Source organism: Biomphalaria glabrata, chromosome 14 (assembly GCF_947242115.1).
Source record: "Biomphalaria glabrata chromosome 14, xgBioGlab47.1, whole genome shotgun sequence".
Taxonomy (NCBI): Eukaryota; Metazoa; Mollusca; class Gastropoda; family Planorbidae; genus Biomphalaria; species Biomphalaria glabrata.
Window position 1 is genome coordinate 1,859,785 of NC_074724.1, and position 12,189 is coordinate 1,871,973.

The window sequence follows — 12,189 nt, forward strand, 5'->3', positions numbered from 1 at the left end:
ATCCAAACATTTATTTACGCTTAAAAATCAAATCTCTATAAAAATATGGACGAATACAATAGTCATTTCACAAAAAGTATAAATCTGGATTTAGTTAAGATTTTTAAAACATATATACATATGCTCATTTATCACTTATAGACTATATTTTACAAACACCATTAACATTTTTATAAAGATAATAGATCTACCAATACTGCTAGTTTTAGATTCGAATAAATGAATTAAATTTCAATTCAAAAGTAATCGCATTCATGTAAAATCAGATTTTTCTGCACTTTAAAATTGCAATTTTAATTCTACATTGTTATTGTCTTTATTAGTATCATTATTGTTATTATATTACTAACGGAGGAATTATCATTCTCAGACACTTCCATGGACGGTCTAGCTTCGTTAAGGAGAAACAAAACTCATTTCAGTTACATTGATAATTGTAAAAATGGCAATTAATATTAAATTTTTCATTATATGCCTACCTGGCATTTTAATGTTGAGCGTGAAGGAAAGAAAAAAGCATGAAATGAAAAAAAAAAGTTGCATGTACATGTTTAATATTCTACTTCCAAGTTAAAACCTCACACAGGACGACGGCAGAGGGTAGCGGGTGTCAGGCACTTTGGATTGCTTCTTTGCTAGGTGTGTGTGTGTGTATTTTGTTATATTTTGAAACATAAAGGTGCGCTGTTTCTAAGGACTCCCTACGTTGCCGTCATTGTTTTTTTCTGTTTTGCGTGTGTATCAGATTTTTGTCTGGTGCTCTCTGTGTTAGTTGTTTTTCCCCCTATTGGGGACACTTGAGACTCAAGTCAAGACTGATTTGTAGTTGCATGGACACTACTTGGCTATTATACTTTGGATTGATTGGGTTGCAGGCATCGCGAGGCCGGACTGGACTGTTTGCATGTGAGGTGTGCATGCCTGTTTACTAGATCTATGTTGTATAATTTCACCTAATTAAGGCCTTCTAAAATGATATTTATTATTATGCATAATCATCATTTATCTGAGTTTGAGTTTTAAATTGTTGGTACATAATCACAATTTAGGCCATGTTTCTCCAACTTATTTCTCAGAAGCCATATGCTGCTCGTGAATACTGCTAGCTACTTTATTCTATGCCAGTGATGACAAAATAGCGCCTAAGTGGATCATTATAGCGCTCACACTGAGGCACCTCTGTAAATCCGTCCTACTCAAAACTCGCCAAAGAAGATCGCCTTTGACACGCAGTCGTCTCCCATGTGGGATAAGTGTTAGTGAAAGCATAACAATTAATAAAATGATGGCATTTTGTTTAAATTCACTTCTTTATAAACTTTTTTTTTAAGAGGAGGGCGTTGGCGGATTTTTTTAAAGAAACAATACGAAAGGGGGCGGTACGCTAAAAAAGGTTAAAGACCACTGATTGAGATAGTTTGTTGAGATATGGGCATTGTTGGAGATGTGCCTAAATAAGAGAAAATGTTGTAGTTAGTTTAAACAAATACATACTTACTTTTTCTGTTTTGAGTCTTTTCGATACTTTTCTATCAGTTTGAGTTTTTCTCTTGCGGCACATCTTTGACGAGTTCTAAAAATAAATAAGAATTGGTTTAAAGAAATGTTTGCACCAAACATACAGCGGCAGATAACCGAAACGTTTTTTTAACCTTTGTTACCAAAATAGGCTTTTTTATCTTCCACTTCAAGAAATGACGTACAAAACTATGAGTACTTTGTAGACCTTGTTGTAACTCATGTTTTACTTTTTTTTTTCTTCTTCATTTCCAAACATTAGCTGTGAACGTTTGTTATTACAGTTTTGATCTGACCTTTGACCTGCCCTTTTCTTTTCCACTATTTTGACTACCTGGGTATGTCCTAAAGAGATGGTTTGGGATCTAGTTGTCTCTCCCACGAGAGTATTTTTTTGTTTATTTCTGGACATGTGTCGGAGGAACTTGACTAACATTACGTTAAGGAAGTAGAATTAAGAACATTTGCAATCGACGAAAGAATCTACCAAACTTTGATGTCTATTTACTATGTTGAAGTAATATTTGGAATTTCTGATTTCTTATTAAATCTATATTGAGCAAAAAATTCCTTCAGTCATATAGTCACAAAAAATATATGTAGACACTATATTTAATATCACTTTCTGATAAGTTTAGTTTTCCCTTTACCACATAATTGGCGCTATACATTGAATTATAAACTCACATACAGATACAAACATATATGTGCAATTATAACCACATACATGCCCACCGTGTAAATCAAAAGTTATCTACCGTGTCTATGTTAGAAGTCAAGGCGGCTGAGTGGTTAAGTACTTGGCTTCCGAATCTTTGGTCCTGGTTTCGAATCTCAATGAAGACTGGTATTTGGAATTTCAAAACTCCGATGGGTACGGGTCTTTATGCTGGCCACAAGACTCCCTGCTCGTTAACTGTTGACTAAAAAAACAGATGGCCTTTATAACATCATCTACACTTTAGATTGTGTTATCGTAAAAATAATGATTTGCCCAGTTTTAGATCTAAATCTATACAACATCCATACAAACCTACATTTGTTCTACAGTTCACTATTCTACTATTCTGTATTAAGAGAAACATTATATAAACAAAATAGTACAATGAAAGAAATGACTTTGAAATAGAATGACTTACTTTATAAAATCTTTGTTTTTACTGACAACTTCTTGAATTCTATTTATAGAAACACGGACATAGAAAAAAAAGTAATTCAAGGAATTTCCGATTTTTTTTCTCTTTTATCAATCAAAGTTTACCAACTGTGTAGCGCCCCCTAGTATTTAAATTGATATCTTCTTCTTGATGTTCGGTGAAGGACATTGGCTGTGACTTAGTTACCAATATTTCTAATAAAGAGTGGGAGATAGATTTTATGTTTTTCTTTTCTACCTTTGCAATTTGTTGTTTGCAAATGAAATTTAAGTGCATGTTAAATCTTTTTAAACAAGCTTTTCAATTTCTCCAGAAAAAAGATTTAGTCATTTTCCATTGCTAAAAAGGTGAAACTATTTCTACTGAAATGGTGAAAAGAACAAGACTTATTTAGATTCCTTAATATCGGAATTTTTTAAAAGCAAATTTTAAGATGTCAAGAACCAGTTTTCAATATCATTAGCTCATTATTTTGCACAGAAGCTAATTAAGGTCAAATTAAAATAACTCTATGAAAATTATAACCTGAAAGGGAAGTGTGAAAAAAAAAAGAAAATTAAAAGTATATCGCAGTACAAACATGAGTTGAAAGATATAAGAAATTGTACAATTTGATAGCATATTTTTTGTAAAGTTATATTTCAATTTATATTTTCAATATTCTTAATTAATAGCTCGCTGCCACGTCACAGGTCTGACGTACAGACCTACTATGAGGATTGTGCTAACATAAGACTAAGACTAAGACTAAGACTGCTTTATTTGTCCTTACGGAAATTTGTTGTGATTACAAGAATTCTTTTCTCATATAAAGACAACACAACAGAAAAATAGACATAAATACAACAGACAATAAACCAATTACATAACATATTACCAGATCTTTAGGGCTCACAATGACATTCCTAAAAGGAACAAAATCAGGAAAAAGAAGAAGAGGCAGACAGAGAAAGCGATGGGAGGACAACATAAAAGAATGAACGGGCCTGCCATTGAAAGAGGTTCTAACTAGGCAAATGACAGAGGAATGGAGAAATATTGTCGACAAATCATGCATGTTGCCCCAACGGTCCAACAGACTAAAGGATAGGTAAAGATAAAGGTAAAATTAAACCACTATCTATCAAGTGAGCTCGACTTCGTAATAGGACTTAGCTGAAATGTGTTTTCCTAGACTGCAAAGGTAACGCTATTTCCAATATACCCTGTCACAGTCTTAGTTGACATTGCATGATCTAAAGTTCACGTCATGTTAAGAGGTTAAAAGACACGTGGAATTCCTGATGTAGAAAACAGAAAGTAGAATGAATTAAGCTAGACTTAGAGGTCAGTCAGTGAAGTAAAGCAGACAAGTGAAGTCAAGTTAGTAAGAAGTCAAGAGTTATTCTTCGGACCGAGTGGTCAAGTATATTTTAGTCCGGGATGGACAGTAGCGACTTAGAAAAGTCTGTAGTTATTTCAGTTAGAAAGTAACTTATGGGCAGTTGTTGCCAGTGGTCTTTTGAGACATGTATTAGTTGATCTATATTTCTACACAGTGTTACCCGCTGAGATGCGGACGTGATTGATTAGTAACTGACATATATTGGATACTTTTGATACTGCTGTTATGCGGATAGGATTGTTTATTATTTCTTGACTTGTAGCACTAACAATGAGTGCAGTGTACTATTATTATTATTATGGTAAAATAAACTTCATGTTGTCTGCTGAAACGGACTTGAGTCGTATGGTTTTGTTAACCATTTACAACCCCTATTTTTTGACATGTCCACAAACAAGAAAAAGTAACATAGTATACTAATGTTAGGCCTACCACTTTCAATACTCTACATTCTAGATGGAACTCAGATATATTTTAAAATAAGATTTTTTTAAAAATTATTCTGTAATGATAGTGCCGAAATTAGTTGTATGCAGTCCGTCTGTCATGTTAAAAAATGTTGCGTATTTATGTTTAATGCTGTGTATGTATGTTTAATGCTGTGTACTTATGTTTAATGTTCTGTATTTATGTTTAATGTTCTGTATTTATGTTTTATGTTGTGTGTTTATGTGTTATGATGTGTGTTATGAACTAATTGTAGCCTACTAGTCAGCCAAGCTCAATTCATGTCTGTGTGTGTGTCTGCGTATGTGATGTGTGTCTGTGTTGTAGTTAACTGTATCGTCTTTTTAGTATCATAAAACTTTGACATAAGCCTTGTCTTCTTGTCCTTTTGATGTCAGCTGGTTTGGTCCTAGTGTAAGACATGAGTCACTGTCAAAAGTCATTCTTCAAAGTACAGTGGAGGAAGCACGAGCAATAAATATTCTGCCTCAACGTGGCACTCGGGTGGAAACGATCATTTGAGGAAGTGATTAGGCGAAATGAATAGCACAACAAAGGGAGCTTTCCCATTACACGGAGCAGAGTTAAAAGAGAGCATCCACGTCCCTGTCGATAATCCATGCGCCGTTCCTCAAGGGACCGTTAGACTAATGGCGAGTCCTGCACGGTTAGCTTGGTACAACATAGGAAAATGGCGGATGTTCCGGTGTACTCGGCCTTGGGCCATGCAATCTAGTCCATGTGCCAGGAGAGCCAGATATATCGGAAAAAGAAATTCCTTACATAGGCTTTGACTTGGATCTCTTCCAGACAGAACGGTTGTTCAAACAGGCTTACACGCCTAGAGCTTGAAGAACCTCGGCTCAGCTCTTTGAATATCAAACGGAAGAACAAATCGTCCAAGGAAAAGCTGGCTGGAACACGTTACTGTACTAATTTACGACAATGACTCATTGTAACATTCGTCACATCTTGACGTTACTGCGATCACGTGACTGTACTCTTAGAACAAAGTTCTTATAATGTTTCTCACGTGGTTTGTGTCTCTTATACTCAGGAATATTTTAGCCACCATGTGACACTGCTATTGTCCTGTGTCTCTGATACTCAGGAATATTTTAGCCACTATGTGACACTGCTATTGTCTTGTGTCTCTTATACTTAGCAATATTTTAGCCACCATGTGACACTGCTATGGTCTTGTATCTCTTATACTCAGGAATATTTTAGCCACCATGTGACACGGCTATTGTCTTATTTCTCTTATCTTTTATTTTTACCAGAGAAGACAAAAATACGTTTCACTGAGATCCATGTGTTAATCTAAACACACATAAGAACTAGAACTTACAATCTGGTAAATCATTGTAACGTACATGAGAGAATTTCATTATTGCTGACTATATTGCACAGGCTTTGTTAGTTGGTAACTTAAATATTCTAAATCCTTATTGTTAGCTTTGGAGGATAGAAGCTTCGGTTATGTTAGCTTCCCAATCGATGCCTTATGCATAGCCAAACTAGACAGACGCCTAAAGCCTCCGATTGCGTCGGGCATCGCACAGGAGTCAAAGAATGTTTTTTTACAGAAAAAAAATTGCAAAAAAATGGATCAAATCTTAAGCTAAACACAATTTTTGGGTCTGTGTCTACTTGCCTAGCTCTTGGTGTCTACTATAATTCAAAGTTTAGACGCAAATGTTTAGATCTTCTTATTAGAATACATATTTAGAGGACAATTCTTTATTTTGGTTAAATGTCGAAACGTTTATTTCTAGTCCATGTTTTATGTCTGCATCTTTTTCTTCTTCGCCAGATACTGTTTCCTGACATGAGATCTTTGCGAGTCCAGAGGGTCTTCTGATATGGCCATAAAATTGAAGCATGCCTTTTTTTGAAAGTGGTCAGCAAGTTAACGTAGAGACTTTTGATATTGTGATTTTAATTCAAATCTGATTATTTGTGATGCAGTCTTTGCAAAGGATACCTTGGATCAGGCGTTCTCAACCTGTGGCTTGCAATCCCCCTGGGGTACTTTTGCTATTATGATTTTAGTTCAAATATCCTCATTTGTGATGACGTCTTTGCAAAGGATACCTTGGATCTTTCTATAGCATCTTATTTTTATCGCTAGGACTCTCCTCTCTAGTTTTACAGTCAGTGTCCAAGATTCACAAGCATATAAGATGTAGCCGTGACCAGGAAGCGAATCCGTCTGATGTTAGTGTCGAGGGTTATGTCGTTATCTCTCCCAATTTTTACAAAGCTTATATCAGCTCAGTTTGTCTGTTTTTTAGCTGGTAACAATTGTGTACACGTTTTTTTCCTATATCCAATCTCGTATCAAGCTGAAATGTTGCGCATTTATTTCTTTTACCTGATAACACAAGAATAATAAAGAAAAACAACAATTAGTTAATTAACTATTGGTAATTAAAAATTGTGTTTGGTATCTCGAACAATGGAAATAATTTGTACTTGACTGAAGGGATAGTATACGCTGAATTAGCCCCCTTTATATGTGGCCTCTCTAAATTGCAATTATCAATATGCACGTTTCTCTAGTCAAAAGTACCTCACTAGCAGGTTATCACGTCAGCCCTAAGAGGCGAGAGCTACGAGTTCACATTCATGTCTCCCCTCCCCCTTTTTTAAAAATGTAAATGCCTTTAAAAACCAATTACGGTAAAATTCACCAAGACATCCCTTTCTTCCCCGCCCCTTCCTCCATGTTCCTAGCTTGATAGAATCATAGCGCATTGAGAAAGATAAAATCATGAAATTTCGCTAAACAAAACCTATTGGTCAATAAATATTTCTAATCACACAGATTTATTGTTGTATGTCTTGATCTATTACAAATTTAATGACATGACTGATCCAAACTATTTTATACATTTCGTTTAAGCTTTCTGATTTAAAAAAAGGATTAATTTTTAGGTTTTTCTTGTTTTTTATTAGTTCAACATCATCCAAGCATGAAAAAGTTTTTTGATCTTTTTCTTTCGATAAGCCAGAAGACGACTTCCATAGAACTGGTTCAAACTTCTCTTTACACCAAAGTATCGACTCTTTTCAGTTCATTTGCTAACTAAGCATTGTAATATATTTGTAATATACGTTTACTGTAATACATTAATTTACACATTTTTATACTTGTCTGTCTTTTTGGTAAAAATTGTGAACACTTTATTTCTCCCACACCCATTCTAGAACAAATTTGCAAACTTTAAATGTTCTAGTTGGAGCCTAATGAAAGTGTCCGTATCTCCGCCACTGATTTTATAGAGCAACTTTCATGCTTATAGCTTGCCTAGAGCGTTATGTTCCAATCTCTTTTGTGAACCAATGGTACCTGGGAGACAGCCTTCTGTCATGGCTTCAAGTTTACAACGCAAATCACACAGCTGAAATGAAGGTTCTGCTGAATAAGATAAAAAAATCTTTTGTTTAAATATCAAACCCAAATTGATCATAGACTAATACAGAAAAGAAGAAAATGACTCCTGCCATGCCTTGTTCTGATAAGAAAAATTACAATGTACCAGTATTATAAAACACGGCTTAATTCTTAGACACAGCATTAGAATTATTATAAACGACTTTAGAATGTCTTTGGCACAGCAACTTAATGTCCTAGACACAGCTATTAAAAGTCTTAGATACAGTTTTAGAATTGTTCGACACAGTTTGGAATGTCCTGAACACAGTTTTAGAATGTCTTATCTACAGAATATCTTAGACATAGCTTTAAAATATCTTAAACACAGGTAAAGAAAAAATTAGACAGAGCTTTAGAACGTCATAGACACAGCTTTAGTACGTCATAGACACAGCTTTAGAACGTCATAGACACAGCTTTAGAACGTCATAGACACAGCTTTAGAACGTCATAGACACAGGTAAAGAAAATATTAGACAGAGCTTTAGAACGTCATAGACACAGCTTTAGAACGCCATAGACACAACTTTAGAACGTCATAGACACAGCTTTATAACAAAAAAAGAAACAGCTTTAGAAAATATTAGGCATGGCTATTAAATTTGTTAGACATAACTTTAGAATTATGGCTTTAGAATCAGTGACAGTTATCAAGCGAGAAACACAATATCAGAACCGCAGTTTATTCTATTAAAAGTCATACTTCAAGGTACAGTGAAAAGAGCACACAAAAAAATGGCTGGACAATGTAAAAGAATGGACTGACCAGTCCCTTGATATTCTGCTAAGAACAGCTGCTTACCTGGAACAATGGAGAGATTTAGTTAAGAGAACTGTCACAGCATCCCTACAACGAAAACCAAGGGAAAAATGATGATGAATCTTTTCTTTATCTTTCTGTAACAACGTAGAATATAATCAAATTCATTAAACATCCATATTTATGTGAAATCGGATTAGAAAATAATGTCGGCTGGCTAATGAGATGGTCAAAAGACATCTTTGTTAAATGCCGTCGTCGTCCTTAAAAACATGATTTTTTTTACATTATGTGCAATATACATCGCAACGTATAGAATAGTTCACTGTTTCTCAATACATCACATTGTATAGAAGAGATCACTGTTTCTCAAAACATCACATGGTATAGAATAGATCAATGTTTCTCAATACATTGCATGGTATAGAATAGATCAATGTTTCTCAATACATCACATGGTAAAGAATAGATCAATGTTTCTCAATACATTGCATGGTATAGAATAGATCAATGTTTCTCAATACATTGCATGGTATAGAATAGATCAATGTTTCTCAAACTTTTTTTCTTGAACTGGAACACTTCCCATTTTCGAAGATTTTAGCGTAATACTTCGCTTGTTTCTATTTGAGATCAGGTTAATTCAAATTTGGTTACATTTAAAAAATAAAGGGTTAAACCTCCCCAATTTAAGATTTTTAATAAATCTTTTGTTGCTGTTGTTGTTTATTCTGATTATAATATTATGACACACTTGCTTCACTTGGCCAATCGTGTAGGATTAGTGTGATGCATGTTTTGTTATAGCCAGCACTTGACCTTATAAGCAGAAAGATTACGATTACTAAGAAAACTGTCCTCCGTTTAATGTCAGCGAAAAGGCCATGGCTATGTTTTATCACGCTCACATCTGCAATATTTTAAGTTTCAATATCACTGCCAGCTATGTCAATCTGAGCATTAAAAATAAAAATAAACTTTATAGAATCCTAAATGCTGCTTGTAAAATCATTGGCAAAAAAAAAAAAACAACATTTGGGCAGTTTTTTGAGACTGGTGTGAATGTACAATTTGTTTCTTATAGTTATAATGTTTTTTGTTTGGTGCAATGCACAGATTGTAAGACAAATTTCCTTACGGACAATAAAGATTATTATTATTATTATTATACAGTCTAATAGTTATAAGGCATTCGACGACTAATTCTTATTTGAATCATATTCTTGTAAACCAGTGATTACCAAAATACAGCTCGCGGGCCAGATCCGGCCCACAAAGGGTTTTTCATTCGGCCCGCCGAAGATTGGTACTAAAGACAGAAAATCCCACTCCCCCCCTCCAATGTTCTAAATGTATCTTTACCTACGTTAGGGCCCTCACTTTTTTTTTCTAATGGATTACTATCAAGGCATTTAACATTTGTGTGTTCATGAAATCATCATCATCATCATCATCACTCTTTTGAGTTCCTCATGGAACATAGGGCCTCGACAAAAACACGCCAGTCCACGGTCTCTTGCTAGCTTTTTGATGGTGTCCCAGCTCTTCCAGGTCCTCTCGGCTTCTTCAAGTACACTGCGTTGCCATGTTCTTTTTGGTCTTCCTCTGCGTCTTGTTCCCTGGGGGTTCCACTCTAAGGCCTGCCAGCTCTGTTGCTGGTATCTTGTCTAAGGGTGTGACCAATCCATCTCCACTTCCTCTCTAAGATCTGCACTTCTATATTTTTCTGTCCACTCATCTCCCACAGTTTGGTGTTTCTACTTTGTCATACCAGTGTATTTTTAGGATATTTCTCAGGCGTCTGTTGATGAAGGTCTGTATTTTTTTTGTTGTGGCTTCAGTTGTTCTCCATGTTTCAGAACCATACAGTAGGACAGCCTTGACATTAGAGTTAAAGATTCTTAGCTTAGTCTTGTTTGAGATGTGAGTAGATTTCCAGGTTGGATTTATGTGTGTAAATGTCTGACGCGCTAGATTTATACGGCGTTTAATGTCTTCATCTGTTCCACCTGATATACTGACTACACTCCCAAGGTATATAACATTTTATACTTCGTCTATTGTCTGAGAATCATGAAATGGGAATATAGAATCTACTAGGAAAAGTGAACGGATCTTTACTTTCTTGTATAATATGATACCATTGCTATTAAAACAAGAACAATTAAATATAAACAGTACTTACGCCATTTGTTTTTAAGTGTAAAAAGAAAATTTACATATCCCAATAATTCCATATAAGTACTAGATCATTGGGTTTGAAATAAAAAAAAAAAGTTTAGTCTTATCATTTCTTTCTTTATTTTTTGTATCAATAGTATTTCAGCTATATTTCTCAAATATAAATAAAATTAAATATTTAAAGCTTATGTTAAAAGCTTTCACTGCTCTAGTCATGAGTTTAATTTAATGTGTTGCTGTTAACACACAATTACATGTCATTGTCACGATCACACTCACATCATATTCTTGACTCTTTTCATCTAGCAGTGATTCTCACGTTTGGTGCGAGAAGTTACTTTGAATAATAACTCTTTATTTTAAACTAATATTACTTTACAGTGTCCTAACTTATTCACAACATCAAAATGACAACATATATATAAAACTAGTGAAGTCAACTCTCAACTAAAACTAATATTTAATATTCTATTTAAGGCATCAATGGCCTCTTTAATATCAAGTAATAAATGTACTAAGTGATTGATTAATTAAATACTCTATGACTTCTGAATGATAAAATACTACAATATCAATACATGTAGAATGTATAGCATAAAACAACAAGAGAAATTGTCTTTCACCCATGCTCAGCCGGACCAACTAATTCCCTCCTCAATGCACGCTCCTGGATCCAACATCACAAGGCTACAAGAGTTCAACTTATGTTGTCTTTCTGTCATTTTTGTAGACCATCGTCTGTCGCTCATTTTCTAGCTTCTACCTTCTGTCGTCAATGATTTACATCATAAAATACTCGGGCTATCTCTACTGACTTCACGGATTCTGAAGACTGCCACTGACTCAGGCTATCTCTACTGACTTCACGGACTCTCAAGACTGTCACTGACTCAGGCTATCTCTACTGACTTCACGGACTCTCAAGACTGTCACCGACTCAGGCTATCTCTACTGACTTCACGGACTCTCAAGACTGTCACTGACTCAGGCTATCTCTACTGACTTCACGGACTCTCAAGACTGTCACCGACTCAGGCTATCTCAACTGACTTCACGGACTCTCAAGACTGTCGCCGACTCAGGCTGTCGCCAAGACTGTCACTCTAAATAAAGAAATAACCAGGATATTGCTAACTGTCACAGACTATCTCTACTGACTTCACGGACTCTCAAGACTGTCACCGACTCAGACTGTCGCCAAGACTGTCACTCTAAATAAAGAAATAACCAGGATATTGCTAACTGTCACAGACTATCTCTACTGACTTCACGGACTCTCAAGACTGTCACCGACTCGAAG

At 35.1% G+C, this 12,189-nt stretch overlaps 1 protein-coding gene across 3 annotated transcripts in view; it reads right to left on the reverse strand.

The window, feature by feature from the left end:
• Positions 1-12,189, reverse strand: part of LOC106074990 (uncharacterized) — a 122,202-nt gene that overhangs the window by 62,798 nt on the left and 47,215 nt on the right. The window contains exons 1-3 of one of the 3 annotated variants that reach the window (XM_056010375.1): positions 2,658-2,811; positions 2,277-2,434; positions 1,499-1,573 (exon numbers count right to left, since the gene is read on the reverse strand). The exons of the other annotated variants lie outside the window; for them this stretch is intronic. Coding sequence (XP_055866350.1) covers positions 1,499-1,561 — 63 coding nt within the window. The 5' untranslated portion in view covers positions 1,562-1,573; positions 2,277-2,434; positions 2,658-2,811. Of the gene's footprint in view, positions 1-1,498; positions 1,574-2,276; positions 2,435-2,657; positions 2,812-12,189 lie in introns of those variants that run through there. 3 annotated transcript variants of the gene reach the window in all.